Source organism: Parasteatoda tepidariorum, chromosome X1 (genome assembly GCF_043381705.1).
Source record: "Parasteatoda tepidariorum isolate YZ-2023 chromosome X1, CAS_Ptep_4.0, whole genome shotgun sequence".
Taxonomy (NCBI): Eukaryota; Metazoa; Arthropoda; class Arachnida; order Araneae; family Theridiidae; genus Parasteatoda; species Parasteatoda tepidariorum.
Genome location: NC_092214.1, coordinates 74,151,464 through 74,175,832, shown reverse-complemented (window position 1 = coordinate 74,175,832; position 24,369 = coordinate 74,151,464). Strand labels below are relative to the sequence as shown.

The 24,369-nt window shown below is 28.5% G+C and overlaps 1 protein-coding gene across 3 annotated transcripts in view; it reads right to left on the bottom strand.

Moving 5' to 3' along the window:
* Positions 1-24,369, bottom strand: part of LOC107448394 (protocadherin-like wing polarity protein stan) — a 101,889-nt gene that overhangs the window by 65,041 nt on the left and 12,479 nt on the right. For all 3 annotated transcript variants that reach the window (XM_043042940.2, XM_043042939.2, XM_071187894.1), the window contains exons 2-8: positions 19,799-19,998; positions 16,296-16,445; positions 13,760-13,934; positions 12,115-12,240; positions 10,302-10,503; positions 3,474-3,672; positions 1,813-1,922 (exon numbers count right to left, since the gene is read on the bottom strand). In XM_043042940.2, coding sequence (XP_042898874.1) covers positions 1,813-1,922; positions 3,474-3,672; positions 10,302-10,503; positions 12,115-12,240; positions 13,760-13,934; positions 16,296-16,445; positions 19,799-19,998 — 1,162 coding nt within the window. The remainder of the gene's footprint in view (positions 1-1,812; positions 1,923-3,473; positions 3,673-10,301; positions 10,504-12,114; positions 12,241-13,759; positions 13,935-16,295; positions 16,446-19,798; positions 19,999-24,369) is intronic.

Sequence of the window (24,369 nt, the reverse complement as noted above, 5' to 3'; positions counted from 1 at the left end):
ATGTCTGTGAAAATTGCAACACCATGAAGGAATCGTCATAATTGAATGAAATTTAATACACGGTTGAGTGGTAGTGGTACAAATAAATGATCAAACTTTCAACAATACCAAGCGAACAAACAATAACAAGAAATCGAAATCAGTATTTTGTGTAACCACCACGCGCCGCAATAAGTGTTGCTACACGACGTGGCATGGAGTCAAGCAAATTTTGAATGTCTGTCTGAGGAAGACCATTCCATATTGTTTGTATACGTACCCAAAGTTCATCTGTAGAAGCAACAGGACAAGGATCACGAGCGAGACGCCGACCAAAGAAATCCCACACAAGTTCAATCATCGACATATACGCATGACAAGGAAGAAGCTGTACCTGCCACGATGCAAGGATGGATTGAACAGTCCTAGCAATATGAGGGCGGACATTGTCCTGTTGAAATACAGCGTCTGGCAAGGCTTGAAGAAGGGAACAGCTTGGGGCTGCAGAACTTCAATGATGTACCAGTTGCTGTTCAAATTATCCGCAATTCATAGCAATTGAGATCGTCTGTGATATGCTATGGCACCCCAGACCGTAACTCCGGGTGTTCGTCCACTGTGGCGTTCGATAATGCACTCCGGAAGGTGGCGTTCACCAGCATAGCGTCTGACACGAATCCGGCCATCATGGTACCACAAATTAAAACGGGATTCGTCAGAAAACACGACACGCTGTCAATCAGCACGCCAGTCCCTATGCTGATTGGCCCATTGTAGCCGCAGTCGGCAATGGTTTAGCATGAGGGGGATCCTGTATAAAGGAGTCCTTGAGCGCAGTCCATGCTGCAGCAGACGTCTACGAATTGATGAAGCACACAATGAAACACTTGTAGAAATTGACCACTGTGCTGCCAGTTGTCTAGAGGGAGCCGTATGGTCCATCAGCACCATGCGGACCAGGGGTCTATCATCGCTAGCTGATGTGACATTTCGGGGTCCACTCCCGGATTTCCGAGTTGTCCGACACTCGTCCGTCCACTGCTTCCAAACCCGCATCACTGTGCTGCTGTTACGCTGCACACGAGTGGCTACTGCGCGATAAGACAATCCAGCTTCACGAAGGCCAATGATTCTCCCCCGTTCAAACTCCGTAAGTTGTTGAAGTCTCGCTCTCTTTCGTCGAAGAGGTATAAGTAACGACCGAGCTAACGTTTACCACTAGCAGATAACCACCGATAACCATACACGCCTCGCTACAGCCATCTATTTATTCGGATCTATCCGCCGTTCAGAAGGCGCTACTCAGCATAGGCATGGGTCTGAATATACGGTCTGAACATATGGGTTTGAAATTCTAATCATTTGCACATCATGCTTCACTTTGCATTTCCTAAAAATTTCAGCTCACTCGCGTATGTCCTTTATGGTGTTGCAATTTTCACAAACATGAGTTTATTTAAAAATTGTTACATTAAATGTAGGGAAATGTCTTTTTTTTTAACAGACAAGGTGATTAACTTTTGCCTCTATCATTCAAATAAAAAAGAATAAAAAATTGACTGCAGATTAATGATATTCCCTGCCTCTTTGATTACGCTATTAATATTTCATGCAAAATAAGCAACCCCAATTTTAGTGGCGTATAGTGAAACTTTATTGTGTCCTAGTTTTTATAGTCTACACTTACTTTTTATAAACCATAGTGGATTAACACTTATCTTCTTATTTATTAGTTTTCACTAAGTTACGTACAGTATATAAAAATTCTAAAAATATATATTAAAGGTGGTCCTTACAAAACACTTTGTATATTAAAGTTATGAATATAATTACCTTCTCTCCAGTTTTATTTTCGTAGTATTGGCACAGAAATAATTTCCTAGTTGTTTTCCGTGCTTCAAAGAAAGACCAACATCACAGTTGTCAACACTTAAAGTAGCACTCTGAAATGAAAAATATGTTTCGCAAAATATGTAACAAGAAGAAAGCGCTTAACATGACATTTTACTTATAGCACAGGTAAAGATATATCTACAAAAAAAAAATTTAAAAATTACTAGAAATTTTGAAATGAAGAAATAAACCCAGGAAATAAGCAGTAAATATTATTAATTAGTTATTTTCTTATACTTTTTTTCTCATACTTTTTTTCCTAGTATTATTACATTTTAGGAAAATAATTATATTTTTGTGGGTTTCAACTGCCTGTAAATCTTATTTTGTTCCTAATTCAGTAAAAATATAAATTAATAACTGACAAAAATCTTGACTTGATGGTTTATTCATTTTTAAATGCATGATTTGATTTCATATATATGAGCTTATAATTCAAGTTTATTATCCTGGTTTTACATTTGCTGCAAAATTTATGGTAAAATATAAAAATATCAATTATACAATTCAAATGAAATAAATAAGCTTCTATGCTATAATCCTTGCCAATAATTGAAATAAAAATTCATTGAAAGTTTTTTAAAAAAATAGTATTAAATGAGCATAAAGCTCTATTTTTAATTGAAGAACATTTTTGAAACTAATAAGTTGTACTAATAAAGGAGTTGTGCCTAAAACTAATTGTCATTATGACCAGTTGTGCTTTATGAGGAATTATCACCATGATGAATTTTGCGTGATAAATTGACACTGAATCTTCTACAACTATATACTTAACTTTTAATTACCAGAATTATATTAGGTAAAAATTAGTTTTTACAAAACAGTAAAAACATATTTCACTAAAATATAATGGGAAAAAACATTATACTTAAATTTTCTAATTGTTAAAGGTTAAAAAAGGATTAGAATGAAAGTACACTTTTGTCACTAAGACATAATCTAAAAATATTAAACTAAGAGGTAAGGGATTTAAGATTTAAGCGAAAACTTGTAAAATAAAATATTAAGAGAGAATTATAAAAACTAGTCTAAAAAGAGATTAAAAAAAAAATACTGTTTAAATTGAAATATTTACTTAAAATTTTTTATTCATTTCTATTTTTTAAAATTACTTCAGTAAATAAAATAAATAGTACAATAGTTACAAAAAGGATAAAAGTTTATAGAACTTTATAATCTTATAGGTATAAAAATCGCCATACACACAAATTTAACCATATGTACAAAATAAAGTAATTCAAATAAATCTAAAACAAGTATAAATAATAAAAACTTATTCATAATGGTTAAAATTTTTATTAAAAATATAATTTTGTTTTTACAAAATATTAGGAAAGGAACACTGAAATACAAATGTAACTTTGAATTTTTTTTTTATCCTGCAACAAACAACAACAGAAAACAACAAAATACTAATTTAAGTGATAAAATATTGATTTGGAATTTATGAGCTAAGTGGTGCAAGATAAAAAATTACTCAAAATTATTTCTCCTAAAAAGCTGGTTTATTACAACACTATTTATGACCAATGAAACAGTATAAGTTTATAAACATTTAAAAAACATTTTTGTAAGAATTAAATTTTATCGATACTTACTCGATTAAAATAAGTCATTTGAACTGTGTGCCATTGCCCATCACTCACTCCATATTTAATGGATACTTTGGAAACTTGTTCACCAAGTGAGAATGAAAATAATAAATGTGCATTAACAATTTCTAATGAAATGAAATCATGTTTGTCATTATAACGGCCATTATACAATAAAAGAGCATGTCTTTCTTGAGTGGCAAACCTTAAAATAAACATAAAATTAAAATCAACATATTTTTTTAAATTCTCAACACATCAATTTCATTTTAATCAATAATTTAATATTAGACTGATTTTTTGGCGTAAATCAACAAATAACATCTAACATATTATCATAATAAAGCAAGGTTTCTTAAAATATAATTTTTGGAACTCCTGTTAAAAAATTAATTTAAAAACTGTACACATTAGAGGTTACAAATAAATAATTTATAAAATCGGACAAATCATGATTGTAGAAGCTGTGATTTTTTTAAAAAAATTTTTTAATATAGATAATTTACATTTAGTTTGCAACCTATACATATGGGTTTACAGCATTTTTGTCTTAACCCTCAACACACCATGACAGGGGCGGATCTACTTAAGGGCTTTTTGGGCTGCAGCCCAGGGCCCCGTGGATACAAAGGGCCCCAGTCCCCTCTGAAAACAATAGGGGATATTTTGAATTAAAAGAAATATCTAATATTAAAAAAAACTATTATAAGGTTGGCAACCCTGAGATCAATCAACCCATGCATGTGCACGTCTATCGAACGGAACGGGAAATTCTTTTAGTATTCTCTTCTTTCAGTGTATTTTTTTGCGTCTATTACGGGGGACTTCTCGGCGCCGCCGCTTAACGCCCGACGTAATTTTTTTTTTCGCACTTCTGTTCAAAGTGACAAACTTGTTTAGTTTACTAATAAATGATAACTTAAAAGTTATAAAGACCGGACTTTTCTCTTATTTTACTTATAATTGAAAGTACATAATCAGCATAAGAAAAGATTTCCTGCTCTTAGTTGGTAAGTAAAAAGAATTATAAATCATTTCTTTTTTTGTTTTTAATGTATTTTTTCAATACTAAATGAACTTTTTAATCAATTTTTAACTATAATTTGTGAATTACTGCACTCATTACAAAGTATTAAAATGCGACGTGAAGAACAATATTACATCGATTATCTTATTCCCTGTTTATTACCAGAAAATTATCAAGTTCATTGTTTATTTTTAGAAAAATATCAGTCTTATTTTACAATACTATATCTGGTAGAAAATATAAAAGTAGAGCTGAGAAACGGAAATTACAGATAGATTGAGAAAAAGAAAGAAAGAAATGTGCAAAAATTGAAACTTTTTTCAAATTAGAACATAAAAACGAGAATGAAATAGCTACAAATTTATTAGCAAGTGAAAAGGAAGGGATTTTATCCAAAAAGAATCTATTTGAAGGGAGCAGAAAATCACAACACCAGGAAAAAAATATAAGTGATAAAAATGTGCAAAGTCTTGACTACCAGCAACCCTCTGATCCCACTGAAAACTATATTAGTGTTCAGCAAGAGGACGGTAATACCGAGGCGGAAAGAAATTTAGAGAATATTAAGTTTGAGTTTGAGAAATATGTTGACATGGGCTTGTGACCAGAATTGCTAAATAATGATTTTATTAATGACATCCTCTCACATGAAATGACTGACCTTCAAAATAAAGATCCGAAAAATATAAACTCCTGTTTGTGAAAATTGCAACACCATGAAGGAATCGTCATAATTGAATGAAATTTAATACACAGTTGAGTGGTAGTGGTACAAATAAATGATTAAACTTTCAAAGCAAACAAACAANGGGTTGGTTCTGTTTTTTGTTTGACTTGCAAACTTTTTTCTAAAATCCCTTCTCAATACACAACCGGATTTTCTGATTGGAAACACGTAGGAACTTGTTTAGAAAATCATTAAAATTCTAATGAACATAAGAAATCAATGTTGGTGTGGTTGACACGAATAGAAAATAAATCTGTTCTAGACAAGCAGCTTCAGATGCAATTAAAAAAGGAAACAGAATATTATCACAATGTCCTAAAGCGGGTTATTGCAGTGGTCAAATGTTTAAGTATAAGGGACTTAGCATTTTGAGGTTCCGAGGAAGTATTTGGTTCTCCACATAATGGTAATTTTATGGGTGCTCTGGAGCTATTGGCAGAGTTCGATCCATTCATTCGTGAACACATTGAACAGCGAGAGCTGCGACCAAAACCGATAATACCGTACTTATCAAAAACAGTATATAAGGAAATAATTGAGATGATGGGTCGACAGGTAATTAAACAAATTATAACTCAAATAAATAACGACGACACAAAGTATTATTCAATTGTGATGGATTGTACTCCAGATCCGAGGAAGTATTTGGTTCTCCACATAAGGGTAATTTTATGGGTGCTCTGGAGCTATTGGCAGAGTTCGATCCATTCAATCGTGAACACATTGAACAGCGAGAGCTGCGATCAAAACCGATAATACCGTACTTATCAAAAACAGTATATAAGGAAATAATTGAGATGATGGGTCGACAGGTAATTAAACAAATTATAACTCAAATAAATAACGACGACACAAAGTATTATTCAATTGTGATGGATTGTACTCCAGATCCGAGGAAGTATTTGGTTCTCCACATAAGGGTAATTTTATGGGTGCTCTGGAGCTATTGGCAGAGTTCGATCCATTCAATCGTGAACACATTGAACAGCGAGAGCTGCGATCAAAACCGATAATACCGTACTTATCAAAAACAGTATATAAGGAAATAATTGAGATGATGGGTCGACAGGTAATTAAACAAATTATAACTCAAATAAATAACGACGACACAAAGTATTATTCAATTGTGATGGATTGTACTCCAGATCCGAGGAAGTATTTGGTTCTCCACATAAGGGTAATTTTATGGGTGCTCTGGAGCTATTGGCAGAGTTCGATCCATTCAATCGTGAACACATTGAACAGCGAGAGCTGCGATCAAAACCGATAATACCGTACTTATCAAAAACAGTATATAAGGAAATAATTGAGATGATGGGTCGACAGGTAATTAAACAAATTATAACTCAAATAAATAACGACGACACAAAGTATTATTCAATTGTGATGGATTGTACTCCAGATCCGAGGAAGTATTTGGTTCTCCACATAAGGGTAATTTTATGGGTGCTCTGGAGCTATTGGCAGAGTTCGATCCATTCAATCGTGAACACATTGAACAGCGAGAGCTGCGATCAAAACCGATAATACCGTACTTATCAAAAACAGTATATAAGGAAATAATTGAGATGATGGGTCGACAGGTAATTAAACAAATTATAACTCAAATAAATAACGACGACACAAAGTATTATTCAATTGTGATGGATTGTACTCCAGATCCGAGGAAGTATTTGGTTCTCCACATAAGGGTAATTTTATGGGTGCTCTGGAGCTATTGGCAGAGTTCGATCCATTCAATCGTGAACACATTGANCTTAGACAACTATCTCAGGGATGTTTCCCAGACCATCGCCAATAGCCCATTGTGCAGCTCTAGTGCGACGTAAATTAGCAGCAACAATCAATCAATTTATGCTAATTTATGAAAAGAAACTTGTTGATGTTTTCCGAAATTTCTATACTATCTTAAAGATTTTTTTAACTTTGCCAATCACTAGCTGTAAGCGGAGCGCTCTTTCTCCATGATGTCATAGATAGAAAACAAATATAGGACAACAATGTTGAGCCATCGACTAAATCATTCATCAGTTCTTTCCATAAATTGTGATTTAACGAAGGACTTACAATGTGATGAGCAAATAAAGGAATTTGCAGCACAAAGATGCAGAAAGGTTGCTTTATAATTTATATAACATAACTACTCGTAACCTTCCAATTTCTTTTGCAATAATGTTGTACAGTTGTTGTTTGTATACACAAATAAAAAAAAATTAAAAAAATTATTTTATTGTCCTATTTTTTTCTATATACTTATCTACATCACTATAGAAAACAGTATTTTGACAAAATGGCTATTAGGGCCCCTATGTAGTTTCAGCCCAGGGCTCCACAAATTTACAATCCGCCCATGCACCATGATCAAATCAATATAGTTTTGTTTTAATCTATAAAGTAAAAGATATATTAAAATGACTGGCAGAGGTGTAGAGTGAGAGCTGGCCCACTTTCCTTTCAGAAAACTTTTATTATACTATCATTATAACTGTCATTATTTTTAGTTTCATAAATATATATATATTTACTTTAAATATAGTGAAATGGACACTTCTGGATTAAAAAGACTGTTTGTTCACGAGAATTGTTTATTTATGAAAATAGTCCATTAATAAGAAGGATACTCTAATAATGAAAGAGAATGACATAAATTGTTTTTAAAAGAATTGCAATGATATAAAAATCTATTATAACTGTTTACATTGGTATTTATTTAAACTTAACAAAATTACATATTATTTACAATTAAAAGGAATAGATAAAGAAATTTGATATATATACATACATTTGTTTTATATTTATCTAGTTGAAAAGAAAGATGCGATAGAAGTTTGTTTCTTAAGTGGCTGTGACTTATTCTAAATTCAGGGTGCATTTTTAAATTATTTAGCATTTTTACAACAATTTCATAATTTCTAGATTGATAAAATGTCTCAGTTCCTCAATTAAAAGTTGAGCATCACATAAAGTTTTCACTTTTGGTTCCTTTTCAGAAAGCATCAGTTGAATATTAATTTCAAAATTATCACTCTCAACTTAAAATAATACTTAATAATAAAATTTAAAATAAACAAACAGTTTTCTGAAGGGAAAAAAAAACCATGCCCCCTTCTCCCACTAAAAATATGATGACTGGTATTTGTAATTCTCAGAATGTAAATCATTTGATAAAAAAAACACATTTTTAATGATCAACCAGCAAAGCATGAAAATCATTGTGTGCTATTAAATAAAAAATACTTTATTTAAAGTAAATATTTCTTTGTCACCACCTACTTATAGGGGTGAAAGTAAAAAAACTAATTTTCAAGAGCACACATTGCATAAGTTAATTAATTAATTATAGTTATTAGTAATAACATTTCGCCATGTGAATAATAGGGCTGAGCGATATCGGAATTTTCGATGTCTTGATATATTGTCAGAAAAAATCGATATTTTACAATGTATCGCAATCTTTACAGTATAACTAATTTACATATTTTTTTATTTCAAACAATGTTAACTTGCCCAAAAGAAAAAAAAGTCATTTTTTTTAAAATACTTTTAAGAATCCTATTAGAGATTTAAGAATCCTATTAGATTTTAAGAATCCTATTAGAAGAGTATTACTACAAAAATGCTTATTCGAGAAATGATATTTTTAAAAAAATGAAGATGACATGTAAATGCACTTTTAATTTTAAAAAAATTCTCTTATGAAACTAAAAAAAAAAACAATTCTTCTATCTGTATTACTTTTTATAAAACTCCATTAAACTTTTGAATGAATTTTTATTCTTTATTTATTTATTTTTTTATAATTATCTTATGAAGTATTAGTTTCCAGATAACTTGTAACTTTATTATGTTACTATTTGATTGAGATATATACCTCAATCAAATAGTAACATAATAAAGTTACAAGTTACAGCTTTTTGAATCAGCTTTGAAAGCTGGAATAATATTTTATAGTAAATATCAGTCTTTACACAATAATATTGAACTAAAATTAATATTTAAATTTCTTTTACCAAAAGCTTGTAGCTATTAATCAATTTACATTATTCTGAGATATTTGTGTATAGATAGATATTTGTATGCAAAAATTTAATATAGATAGGTATATTCAATGACAAATTTAAATCGATTAGCATATTTTAAGTATCCATGATAGCAAGTTTTTTTCCCCTCAAATAATTAGCCGTAATTTCGAAAAATTTTAGAAGAATTCTAAGGATAGCTTTTAATTAACAATCTTTGCAAGTTAAAAGATATTTTTCCTCACTTAAAGATCTTGAATGGTGACTCCCATATATAGAAAACTATCTAAAATAAATATTTGATGACTGTTCATGCATTACTGATTTATATACATTACTGATTTAATGTAACTTTCCGACAAATGTTCCTTTTTATTACTTTTTTAAGGGAGAGTCGGATTCAAAGAAAAACTAATATATTTTCCCGATAGCTCATTTTTCAAAGATTCATATAGAAATGACCAATTTCTTTGCTTTGATCTAAAAATTTTGTAACAGATGAATCTGCCAATACATTTATTGTGCCACCACTCCCAACAAAAGTAATAGGGCCAAGCAAAGCAAAGCTCAGTCACCAATATCCATGAACGGTGAAACATGGTGTGGAATAAAAGTCTCATTTATTAATCACAGAAGTGAGTTTTATTCACTAAGTCAGGATATAATAACAAAGCATTGTTATTTAGTTACTACTAGATAACAAAGCATTGTTATCTAGTGGTGGTATTTACAGAGTGTCAGTATTTTTGGTATTTTTTTATATAATCCTGTGTGGATATTTTTGATATTTATCTTATTCCTCATAGGGAGAATATATTTTTAATATTGTTATAGTAGATTAAAAAACATAGACATTTCCTTATATATTGGCCAGCTCCAGTGAATAGCTACACAGAATATAAAAATATAGTTATCTTACACTGAATAATTTAAAAGAAATTCTAAATATCAAAGCTTAAAATATTACTTTCTTTAATTTCATTTCATGATGTGTAAATAAAAATGTCTTCAGTTAAATGAGTTTATATTCAAAACTGTCCTATAATTTCAGAATAGCATACTTTAAAGTGATAGAAAGTCTATGTCTTTGTCGCAAAGCTGGAAAAGTAAGATAAGTTCCTTTCTCAAAACTTCGAGCTCTTAGTTCACAAGTTTCAACTGAGCAGTTTTTACAGCTTATGAAGTTATTTGAACAATGTGCTCCTCCTCTACAAAGCTCTAGATAACAAGTACTGTTGGTCAAGTTTACTTCACATCTTTCTCCTATAAATTATAAAGGAAAAAGTTATAAAAAGTAATTATTATTAAATAAAAAATTAAAAAACTTTTTCACATAAACTAAGGAAAAAATTTTTTTCACATCTAAAATCAAAATCGTAGGTCACATAACTTTCGAAAATTATAAGGGTAGTTAATTAAGAGATAATAGAAAGTTACTGCAGAAGTGATGCAGCCCTCATTTTTTGGCGTAGCAAATTTTACTAAATTATTTCCTACTTTTTGACCTCCTGAGATCCAAGCTTTAAATAAAGGCAGAAAATTAAATTTCTCTTAGAAATATGTATCTCAGAAGAAAGTTAACAACAGAAAATAAGTAATGAAGTATTTTCATTATAGAAAAATTAAATTAATCAAACTTAACTGTTTAGTTATTATTAGCTATTACATCGAAAAATGAAAAATTTTAGTTTGTAGAATTTTATGTACACTGTAGGATATTTTTATTCTGTGCTTCTTCATATTTTGGACATAAATAATAATCCAATAGTCTGAAATAAAAAGGTATTTATACATCATAGATAGATAGACTTCGAGGTGGAGCAGCTCCAAGGAGCAAGGCACATTGACTAGAAGTCTATTGTACTCAAACCCTAGATCATGACTAGCGGAAAAGCTTTCTATGTATCAAAGTTTAGGAGCCCCTGTGCAGCTCTAGTGTGATGTAAATAAAGAATCAACCTACCAAAAATATACTTTGTCAATCTTCTCAACTTTCAAAAAAAAAAAAAACATTTTTTTTTCTCATTACAGGAATGACAACACATTAGTTTAAAGATAGCTGCTATGTTCAAGAAGATGGACAAGTCAACAAATTTTTAACAATTTAACAAATTTTGAAAATAAATTTGAATGAAGGAAATTAACTTCAAATTAAAAAATCTTGTAATTAAGATTTTTAAGTCTCTCCTAAGTGTTTTTTTGGAGGAAATTTTTCCATATAGATGACAATATAATGGAAGGTTTTTCTCAGTATTCTTCTTAAAATCACTTTGTTAATGAATTTAAAAAATTACAACATAGGTTATTTTAATACAAAATTCAAATTTGTAAGGTTAATGAGGCTCATAAAATAAACAATAAAAAATATAATTAATTTATATAAGCTTAAATATAAAAATTATTAAACTTTTTCTACCATTTCTACATTTCTACCAATGTTACAAAAATATTTTTTTTAATTTCTTTCAATTCATCAGGTTTTTCATCAGAATCTCCTTTCTGAAATTTTATGAAATAGCGGGGAACAAACTTTTAATAAATTAAAATTTTATTTAAATAAAACATAATTTTTATTGGAAATAAAAAGAAATCATTTTTTTAAAAGTAATATGTTCTAAGCCTCCCAACTATAAAGAGGGCCCAGAAGCCTTCAGCATTCTTGTTATATCATATATAATTACAACTTAACCCATAATCCTGACAAGAAAAAAAAAATAAATAAAATAAAATAAAATAAAAACACAACTCAAACGCAAAAAGAAAAAAAAAAGTTTCCAATTATTCAAATAAAAATAATAAACTATAAATTTTATTTATTAAATAAAAATGAATGGAAATATACTAAAACATAGTAAAAATAGAAACTACTTTTACCTGTGTAATTTTGTTTACAGAAACAATAATATCCACCTTCACTTCTTTCACAGGTTCCTCCATTTAAACAAGGATTTGAATAACAAAGATTGATTTCAGTATCACATTCAAAATTATAATTCATACCTGAAATAAAAATTTTCAACTATGTTTCCAAAGGAGATAAAGAATATATTTTTGAAACTTTGTGAACATGCATGTAATTTTCTAAACATTTTTTGCTACCTTTAGTAAGTCGCGAAATTTATGAACGAAACATTTGTAAGATATTTAAAAAAGATATTAATTTAAAACAGTTTTTTTAAAAAGATGGTGAATTTTAATTTCTAATAACTGAAAACATTACGTTTTAATATTAACAAATTTTGATTTATTTTGAATAAAAATATCCAATTTTTATCTTCAGCATTTAAAAAAATTTCCAAATTTAAAATTTCATATTCATTTTAAGTAAAAATGTGCATAAAAAACAGCCAAAACAAATATAGACAAAAAAGTTATTTGAGTGAGGGGAAGAATATTTTTTATAGGACTCAGCAGATGAGGGTGGAGTAGAATCTGTTCCTGATTGGGATCCTTATGAAGACACTGCTAGCGTTATTAAATCTGACAGAGATGATGTTCTGGAATCTTAAAATTTGCAGCTTTTTATGTTTCAAAATTTTTCACTGTGTTATTTTTTTAAAATAATCTTGAATAAATTATTTTAACTTTTCTTTATATTAATTTTCTTTTCAAGAAAAAAAAATCTTTATAATATGTAAAGAAAATATGATAGAAGAAAATGCGAAATTAATTATATATAACATAGTAAAAATAGTTTTTGAAAAGAGTACATTGTTCTATATCATTGTTTACAGCACTTCAATGTTTCATGATTCACAAAATTCCGACTTATTACCAGTGTATAAGTCGACCCCTTGAATTTTTTTAAAATTTGAGGAGTTTGAAAAGTCGATTTATACGCCGGGTTATATGGTAATTAAAATTAATTAATAATTCTCAATTTTTCATAGTTTATATTTTCAAACACTATTAGAATAACTTTCTAACTTTTAAAAATTTAGAACTAAGTGTTTTCAATTTTAAAAAAACTGTGATTAAAATTTATGATACCAAAAACCACTAAATAGAGCCATCAAAAAGGCGCTCTCTATTTGTTGCCAGAAAAAAAAATTCAATCACAGATTTAGGTTTTAGTGTTTTAAATTTGAGAAAAATAACTTTAATTTTATAATGCATATATATTACCTTGATGAAAAAAATTGATTGGACTTAACAAAGAACAAATAAATTATATGCTTATTATTATTTTTAAATGATAATTTGGCCAATTTTTCATCTAGTTGCAAACTATTAAAATCAATAAATCATTTTTAATTTTTGCATATTTTATAAGTCCAAACAATTTGAAGATAGAGTAACTTTTTAAATATTAAAATATTTTATCACAAACACTTCTCGTTTTTAAGAAGCAAAGTTTCAGAAAAGAAGTAGAAGGCATAGAATGGAGATGGACAAAACTCATTCTAGCAATTTAACTATTACATTATATAAAAGTTATAAAAAATAGCCCGTCATTCATACGTTATTTCCTAAGCGTTTAAAAAAAGAGCATGATTACTCTGAATATGAAAATTAATACCTGTGAATCCAGGTGGGCAACGACAAGCAAAAGTATTTACAGGAATAATTGATCTAAAAAAATACATATCAGATACAAAGAAATTTGATGCGTTTCCAAACTTAAGAACAGATAGGCATTGGGCAAAATTTATGCATGGTTCACGCACACATAAATTATCTTCAAATGGTAAAACCTGAAATTAAAAAAAAAAAATCATAATTTTTGTGACACAGCATTTTTTATTTAAAGAAAAATTCTGTTAAAACTTACCATAGAAAAATTTATAATGAAATTGTATTATGTCAATGATATACAAAAAAAAAAATTGCAATTTCGTAAGAAAGTCATTTGTTTTACTCAAAAAACTCTGTTTTGCAAAATAAAATGAAAAGAAAATTTATTCTAATACATTTAATTGCACATTACAGTAATTCCCTTTTATATAAAATTATCAAAGAAATTTTTACTTCCTTAACTTTTTTTGTGAAAGTTCATACAAAGAATAGTTAAAATCTATATAGTATATCAAAAGGTTGGTCCAGACTTTTTGTGAAATTTCCTTTTATTTTTTTAAAAACCTACTCATAATTTTATAAAGCAAAAATTAAGAGATAAATATTTTTTTTTGCCTGTTAACAAGTGTGCGACGAAATATTTCATCAGTCACAAACTACTGCTGAAAAAAGCATGACAATAATTTTTGTCTTCGAAATTATTCAAAGAGAATATCACAAAATATATTACTTATAACAATGAAGATAAAAGTCCCCATTGAAACATGTTGTGGACAAGGGTTTATTCCCCAGTTAACAGGCAAATCAGGGCTCCGTTATCACAAAAAAAAATTGTTTATCAAGGATTTATAGCTTTAAAATTGTTAACAAATACAAAATGAAACTAAACACTGTAACACAGTAAAAAATACATATATATAGTAAAAAAATGAAGATAGAAAATATATTTAATATTTTTAAAAAATTATTGCTTCAAAATTATATTTAAAAACATTAATTTGAGGTGTAAATTTATAAATCCCTCCTTCTATCACTGGCATGTCTATACATGAGCAATTGAAACTGCAACATTATATTAAATAGTTCCTCCCCACATGCATATGAAATCTTCATTCAATTGAAAAATTCTAACCATATAAGCAGTTGATTCCATTCAGTTTCTAAGATATTATTAGAAAAAAATGAATTTCTAATGTAATTTATGATGTTAATTCCGTGAAAATGAATCATCGCGACATATAATTAGCACATCGTGAAGCTCGTGATGTTGTTTGTAAATCGCATAAATTATGAAGGTGATATGAGATTTTTAATCTCTTAAATTACGCATCGTGAGGTGTACATTGCAAACCCAGATAATAAAAATTGCTACGTGTTAAATATATCAATAATTTAATAGCAATGATTTACCTTATTAAAATTTTTTTTAACGTAAATATGAAGCAAGACATATAACTTGTACATTATGATGCTTCAGACGTAGTTTGTAAATTGCATAAATTACAAACGCAATATCGTAAACGCAATTGCATAAATTACAAACGCTTTAATCGCGTAAATTACGAATCGTAAAGTCTATATTACAAACCCAGATATTAAGGATCACTGTGCGTTGAAAATATCAATAAATTAATAGCAATGACTTATTCTATTAAAAAAAATATGTTTTATGATGCTTGTTACGTTATGTTATTCAATGGTTCAGAAATATCTTGGGATCACATTGAAATAAAAAAAATATTTAAAATATAATAATACGAAGAAAGAAAAAGTTAGTTTAAATCAGACATTTCAATACAATTTACAATACGAGTTAGCATTTTCACAGTGTGTGTTATCAATTTTAGTCACACTGAAATAAAAAAAAACTTTAGTTGAAAAATAACAAAAATAAATTTAGAAATGAATCGATTTTTCTGTATTCACAATTTGCAACATGACTGGTTGGAGCACAAACTAGGATTTAAAAAAAGAGAATAAATAAATTATTAGGAAATGCTTATTATATATCTATTTTTATTTAAATAAGTAATAAGTTCATATAACATTTATTAACAAAACGTTTTCCTTTCCTAGTACAGACAGAGCGCTGATCAATGATGTCATCAACTCCGTTTTTCAAAGGAAGAATTTTTGAAGGGTACACTTTTAAAAGGAGAAATATTCTCTTTTTAAGATAAAATGTATTGTGATGGATGCCCTTTCTCCAAATATTTTGTAGTTCGGTTCCCCCGGTGACTTCAGAGAAGAAAAAATAAGGAGTCATCTACTATGACTCGGATCAAAATCGTAGTAGTGTAGTGAGCGTGCCCACAAGTATTCTTTTTAGATCATTCTTAATGCTTATAAAGATGAATCCCAGACAACACTAATAGCACATTAGTGCAACATTAATTATTAAGCCAAATTGAGTTTTTTTTTACAAAAATTTAACTTATAAATATTATTATTATTATTATTTTAGTTATTTATTTTATAGGGAGCAAAATTTTTAAACTAAAATGAGTGAGACAATTAAACAAAAATAGCAGTACACTTACATGAACATGCGTCAATCTGGCAAGTATAGCTCGTCCAAGATAGACTCTTTCTTGTAAATACTGAGAAGAAAAATATGTATCTTGTTGTGCTTCTGCAGGTTTTGCAGAAAAACTCACATTTAAAACCCCTTCCTCGGAAGAAGTATCTTCCTGTAAAATAGAAAAACTTATATTTCTTCTAGTAATGTTAAGATTTTTTGAGCGTTTTTCTATATCTGCCCTTTCCTCAGCTCTTTGGGTTTTAGGTTAAATTTTTTATTCTCTTCTTAAAAAGCTTTAGAAGATAGAGTAGCATTCAACAACATATAATACCTTAAAAAAAAGGTTAGGGGAATAATTAGATTGAGAGAAATAATGCTCAATACCTTTTAGAATTTATACCTGTGACGCAACCAGGAAAAGTTTCTGGGGGGGGGGGGTAAAATTGAAATTTGAATTTCCATAAATATTCGGTATGATAATTTTACTAGTATAATTATTAACTATGAAATTAATTTTAATTATAATTATCTAAAAATAAAATATCGTATAAATTAATAAGATTTAAAATTTGCCTTCATGGAAGACATTTTTGATGGAACTAGCCTGCATCTGCGTTACATGTAGAGGAAGACCATGAAAACTTTCCATGGTTAGCCTGATAGCAAGGAGAATTTGACCACTGAGGATATTTTATGTCAGCACTGTGGTTGGTGCAAGTCGGAATTCGTATCGATAGCTGGGATTCGAATCCGGTTCACCTCATTGAAAGGCAATCCCCTGAGCCATCACGGTTCGATGTAGTGAACTAAAGAGTACAGTAGTTACAGAGAAATTTCTGTAGTGAGTTACAGAGAAATTTAGGACAATCAATTCAACAAAATAGAGTTTTCAAGCTCAAGTAGTTTAAAGTAAAGAAAAAATAACCGTATAGGCCGCCCTTCAGATACGACGCACATACCAACATTTAATGGTTTAAATCACAAATGCTTCGGCTTATCTGTGCGATGTAACATATTTATTCAAGGAAAGTTCTCTTTTGTGTCGGAATTCATAACTTAAAATATCGCCTGCACTAATTAATTAGCGTGTGTGAGGTCACCCCTTCAAACCAATAAGAATGAATCCTAGAACGTATCCGATGATTTGATTAAAAGTTATTTAAGGTGGTCCATTTTTTTTTTAATATTTTGCACACTGAACATCCTATATTTCTCTCCCATACTGAGACGACTCTCTAATTTAGATGCTTCACAATATCATCGATTTATTTGTGAAAAATTAAATAAAGATGCTTAAATGCATATTTCAGTATTTTCCTCTCCCTTTAACTTATGAGTACCTATGTAATTTTATGAACTAAACTTCTTTGGTTTTAAGCTATTGTAATTATAGATAAAACAAAATTGTGTCCTTTTTAAATGATCATAAAATTTCAGCAATGTATTTACAACATTTTTTTCAGAAATATATCAAATTAATACTAAAATATAAAATTTATCATGTTATGACGTTTGCTAACAATACCACAAAAAATAAAGTAAGATTTTAGTATTATCAAATAATGTTTTGAAATAAAAATTTTATTATTTAAAACAAAAGCATTTATTTTTATCAAAGATAATAATATTTATTTACGATTTTAATTTAAACTAAAATATAAAGCAATTTAAAATTAAAAACTCATTCAATTAAGAACGATTTAAGAATGTATCGGATAACTGTAAATTATAATACAAAGCTCGTGTGTGATCTGAATTGCATAATTCTTTTTCAATAAATACAGCATTTTTATTTTTCAGAAAAATTCCATTTCATTTAAAATATTTCATAACTTTCATCACGTGCAAAGACAAGTTTCAAAAATTGTTTGCTATTAGCAACTTAACGGTTTCACAATTAAATAACTAGACTTAAAAAAGTTTAAAGTTATAGTATTTCAGCGTAGAGATTTGTTAAAGGTGAAAACGATATTTATTTTTTCTTCTCGTTAAGATAAAAATATTTTTCGAGTTATTAGACAATTAATAGAATTAAGAAAACTGTATAGTTTAAAACCAAAGAATTACATAATGGTAATATAGAATTACATTATGTTTTCCTTTCTTCAGAAATATTCCATTTCATTTAAAATATTTCAAAATCATAATATTCATCACATTCAATGATAAGTTTTAAAAATTGTTTACTATCAGCAACATTAACGGTTTTACAATTAAATTACTAGACTTAAAAATAGTAACGATATTTATTTTTTCTTCTCGTTAAGACAAAAAGATTTTTCGTGTTATCAGACAATAAATTGAATTTAAAAAAAACTACAAAGTTTAAAACCAAAGAATTACATAATGTTAATATATTCGAGTTTTGTATTTTCATCAAAAATATAAAGTACTAAAGAAAAACGATTTAAGAAGACATCAGGTAAATGCAAATTGCAATAGTTCATGTTCATGCCTGACCTACATTGCATAAAAAGTTTTTTTTTAAAAAAATGTTGTTATACATACACAAAAGATTGCAAAATAATATATTCAACAAATAATTATAGAGAAGTATTGTGAGAAAAATGCTTAAATTATGTTTGATGTTTTGTCGAGAATGTTTGACAATTGTGTCGGTAAAGCTTGTAACAATTTAAGAATAGAGGGGGCTAACTTGATTTATCAAAAAGTTAATAGAAAATCTTAAAGAAAAGGTGTATTTTATTGCAATCTGTTCCTACAAAACGTGAAGAAATTCTTTGTAAATGAACAATGTTGATCGACTGATTAAATTCATTACTTATTTAAAAGACGTTTTCTAGAAAAATATATTCGAAAGTCCTGCAATCAGATTCAACCTAAATAATAAATTTGTTTGCTCGTTCAACAGAATATGTCAGAATTTTTATCGTAATGAAAATAAGTTCCTGAAAAACAAGTTTAAGTGAATAGCTTCAGAAATTGGATCATATTTACAATTACTTAAGCTAAAAATGAAGGGAAGAAAAAAATAATTTTTAAATATATATAACTGAAGTAACATTGTTTGATTTCCTAGCATATGATTCACCGATAAGTATATATATATATTTTAATTACAATTTTTTTACCCATTTTTCCTATATATTTAACTTCTAATCCCTTTCATTTGCACAGCTCAAACTTTGCTATTTTGAATTGACATCAGTTAAAATTCATTTTCAAAAACAATAAAAACATTTGCATCTAAATTTAAACTTTTCTAAATTTACATTATATTAGCAATAAGAAGTCCCGAAAATAAATAGATATAAACTACGAATGTTTTATTATAATAGTTCTTAAGATATCGTCTACCGACACATAAGATTAAACTCATTGAATTTTGCAAATCTGACTTCAGTAACCTTATAATAGAATGTCTTAACGCGGATAAGGTAGAAATGTTAAGACCATTATTAAAGCTAATGCAATTTGTTAGCATTTAAAAAGTATGGAAACTATACTGAGGAAAGAAACAATCCAATAATTAATTTTTTGAAAAGTGTATAAAGTAATTACCTGAATGCTAAAGATAAATAGGTTTTCCTTAGGACAAGGTATAATAGCTGAAAGACCTTCAACAAAATCTTCAAAAATTGGCGATAAAAATGTTGCAGCAGTCATTCGCTCGAGCCGAAGTGTTGCACTGTTAAATAACATCGAATCTGTTACATGTTGCACTACGAGTTGACATTGAGCTGAAACTTCATTAATACCGTCTGAAAAGAGGGATTTATTCAGAAGATTTAAAGTAATATCATACATGTTACATATTTAAATCACACTTACAATCATGTTTTCATAATTTCTTTATATCAGATAATCAAAATTATTTGAATCAATTTTCTGTAGATCATTTCGAATTGATATAAAAAATGAAATTTAAAAAAATGAATTTAACGATTCGATTGATTTGAATTATTGCTTTTAAACATAGTCAAAATGAAGCGACATATTCTATTCAAAGCTGTTTATTCAAAAAAGTGAATTATAACGAAGAGGATTAAATAAGGACAGGATTAAATAAGGACTATAAATAAATAAGATTTAAAATAATATCATACATGTTATTTAAATCACACTTACAATCATGTTTTCATAATTTCTTTATATCAGATCATCAAAATAATTTGAATCAATTTATGAAGATCATTTCGAATTGATATAAAGAAAATCAAATTAAAAAAAATGAATTCAAAGATTTGATTGATTTGTATTATTGCTTTTAAACATAATCAAAATGAAGCGACATATTCTATTCAATGCTGTTTATTCAGAAAAGTGAATTATAACGAAGAGGATTAAATTGATTTCAATAAAAAAATTAATGAAAAGATTTCATTGATTTGAATTAATGCTTTGAAACATTGTCAAAATGTAGCGACACATTTTATTAGTATTACTTGATTAATTAATGAATTAACAAATCGGAATAAATTGATTTCAATAAAAAATGGAAGCATGAAATTAATGATTTAAATCTATGAATCATTTAATCATTTCATTGTTTAGAATCATCGCCATATCCAATTGTATGCTTTCATTTCTCAGAGGACTTTCCTGATAGAAATAAACACGGTTCCCACGGAAGGATTACGAGGACCCTGAGGCGTCCTAGTAATCTTACTTTTTCCATATTGTACTTAGTCTGTAGCACAGTTTAATCATGTTACCTAAATTACTTAATACTATTTGGCGCAGTATAACCAATCTGGGCTCTGAAGCAAGCTCCACCAATATGCTTCTAAATTACTAATTTCTAATGTTCATGGTAAAAATTTTAAAAAAAGTAACTGGATTTTGAGAAATTCTTTTACAAGTAAAGGCTTTTTTATAGTAAATTAACGAAGTTTTTTCCCCTATTATTCAAGATAATTACAAAAGAAAAAATTCATTCCGTAACTTTCTTATGGTGGAAGTTTTATTCTTTATTAGCCTAGCTAATAAAGAATAAGCGTCACAGGAATCTTTATTAAAAAATAAATTTTTTCAACTGCTTATGTAGTTGAACCAATTAACCTTTTTGGATGGAAAATGAATATTTAAGCAGGATAAGTTATAATTCGAATTATAATAGTAAAATCTGACTTTTAAGAAAGATTTGTTTAGCTGTATTATTTTCAAACATTTAGATCCATATTTTCTTTTTAACAGCGTTCAAAACAACAAAAACATAAATAAAATTATTAATTATAATTCAGGTAGAATAGAACCAATGAATATTGAAGAACGCGAAAGAAATGTATAGTAAGAAGCAGTTCTTCTAATTTCTGTAATCGTGCGTATGTACAGTGCGTAAAATAAAAAAAAAGCCACCCTGTATAACTTTTGATCTAATGATCGGATCTTCATGTTCTAGGACTCAATCGTAATGGTTCAAGGAGGTGACCTTAAATATGCTAAGTAATTAGTGCAAACGACATTTTAAATCACGAAATCAGACAGAAAAACGTACTTTCTCTGAATAAAAATACCTTTTTTTTAAATGGATTCAAATTTCTGATCCCAGAAATATAGGGTGGTGAGGAGAGCTGTCCAAAGTTTGGGCGTTAATTTTATTTTTTGCATTTTTTGCCAAATCTCCAGAATTTTTTAAGCGAATTGAAAAATCTTTGGACACAATTATAAAATTCATTTATTTAAAGATAATTCCATGTTAAAAATATTTTGAACTAATTACTTTTGATATAATTACTGCTAACTATTAATTAATATACGAGATTAAAATTTTAATTAAGTTACGAAGTGTACTAAGTTAACAAAACTTTTTGGACACATAGTAAAATTATTTTATCAAAAGATAATTTCATGCAAAAAATATTTTTAATAATTAGTAATTATTTTTTATTTAATAATGATAGAAAAAATTTTAAATCTTAATTTTGCATAACAAAATATAGAATTTGTACATTTTTCTCATATTTCGCATTTTGTCACTGAAAATTACATTCACTTTAAGATGATAGAAAAATTTGCCTATTTTACAATTAATTATTTTTCGATCATCGTTATCTAAAATAAAAAACATTTACTGAAAAAAATTCTTTTTGCCTTGATAAACTAGTTTAAGAATTTTTTCCCACTAGTTTTCGATTCGTCAGTAAAATCCTCGAGGTATGGCGGGGAAATTGCCCTGACTACATTTTGCAACCCTTTATATTTTAATGTTCAAGAATCCGTCGAAAAATAGCATTTTCAAGGTCACTTCCTTGAACCATTGAAATTGGCACCTGAAAATCCAATCATTAGAAGAAAAAAAAGCTTTTATTCATATTATATCCATTTATTTATTTTGCATTGTGAGCCGGAAAAATTTAAAGAAAATGCTGGAATACTTAATGAGTTAACTCGTTAAAAAGCACATAAAATCTAGTAAGCAAAACTTCATCTAGTAATATACCAGTTTATATATTTTATTTTTATAACCGTCGTTGAACAGACGATCCAATTTATTTTGGGTTTATAACTACTAATGTTCAACTTCGTAGCCTTGTAATTTTGAACCCAATCCAGAAGCCAAGGGAGCTCTTGAATCACGTATTGGGAGACATTTTCCATTGTGGAGGACTTTTTGATGGAACTAACTCACATTTGCGTTACATGGAGAGGAAAACCACTAAAACTATCCACAGTTAGCCTCACGGCAAAAGGATTCTAACCCATGATCTGTCTACCACTAAGGATACTTTAGGCCAGCACTGTGGTCGGTGAAAGTTGGTCACCTCGGTGGAAGGCGAACGCTCTATCCCCTGAGCCATCAGGGCTGCAGTTTACATATTAAAATTCGTGCATAAATAAAAAATCGTAAAATCCGTGCAGTAACTCCCAAAATGAAGATCACGAATCACGTGAATAGGACTCTTAAAAAAGAGATACTCAAATAAGTGCATGTAAAATATGGTGTTCCTAAAAGAAAAAAAAAGATCATTTCTAGAGCGAACAATCTTTTAAACTGAATTTTGTATTTTATTATCCATTTGAAATTCTAGCTAAAGCCAGCCATTACCGATTTTTTTTTTAAATCTAAAATGAAAATAGAAAAATCATGATTAGTTCTTTCCTCTCTGATGCGCAAGAAAGACATCTTTGAAAAAAAATTCTGTAGAAAAAAAAAAGAAAAAAAAAACATTTTTCGAAAACATATGCAGAAAGGTAAAGCAAAATGTTTCCCTTCCTAATTGAAAAATCTATCAGCAAAAACTCTGTAACGCTCTTCGACAATGTCGCCGTAATTCTGCCACGGGGATCTAAACATTACTTATTATTTTAAAAAAAGTATAAAATACAGAAGGGATGTTTTTATTGAAAATAAACTAGATTTTATGCAATGGAAGACATTCATTGGAATCTGGAATAAACGTTCCCTAACATGCAAGCATACTAATATGCATTAACTAACTGCGAGTAAGAGAATTACATAATCTCATGAGTTCCAGAGTCTAATATATTAGATAACATTTATTTAATTCAATTTTATCACTCAAATAATATTTTAAGATTTTTTTCTCTTTGTTTGCACTGAGAAAAAAGTATGGTCAAAACTACCAGAACATGGTAAAATTTACAATGTTTCTGGCTCTATGGAAACACCAAAAAGCTCGGGAATTTTTAACGAAGAGCTTTGGTTATGATGTTGGTAAAATTAACAACAAAATATGGTTTTATAACATGCGATAAAATTTAATAATCATACCTCAGAGCATGATATAAAAACCATTTATTTGGTTAAAATCACTTTACAGTTATGAATTCGCTACTGAATGTTCTGTTATAAAAGCTATAATTTTGAAAACAAGAGTTTCCGGTAAACTGTTACCATATGAACAGAAATATTACCAAATGTATGGTTTAAATACCGTATTTCAACAAAATTTACTGTGTCCACAAAATAGTAGCGTTTTGAAGTAATTAAATGTAGACGAAGTGCATATAAAATGCGTATTCGTGACGAAGCTATCACCATTTGATACATTATATAACGTATTCTGATTAAAGAAAACTTAGTTGATCCGTTGATATATTATTAATTCTTTTAAAAATGATTTTTTATAAAATAAAATAAAAAATTACATCTGTATTATCACTTTAAA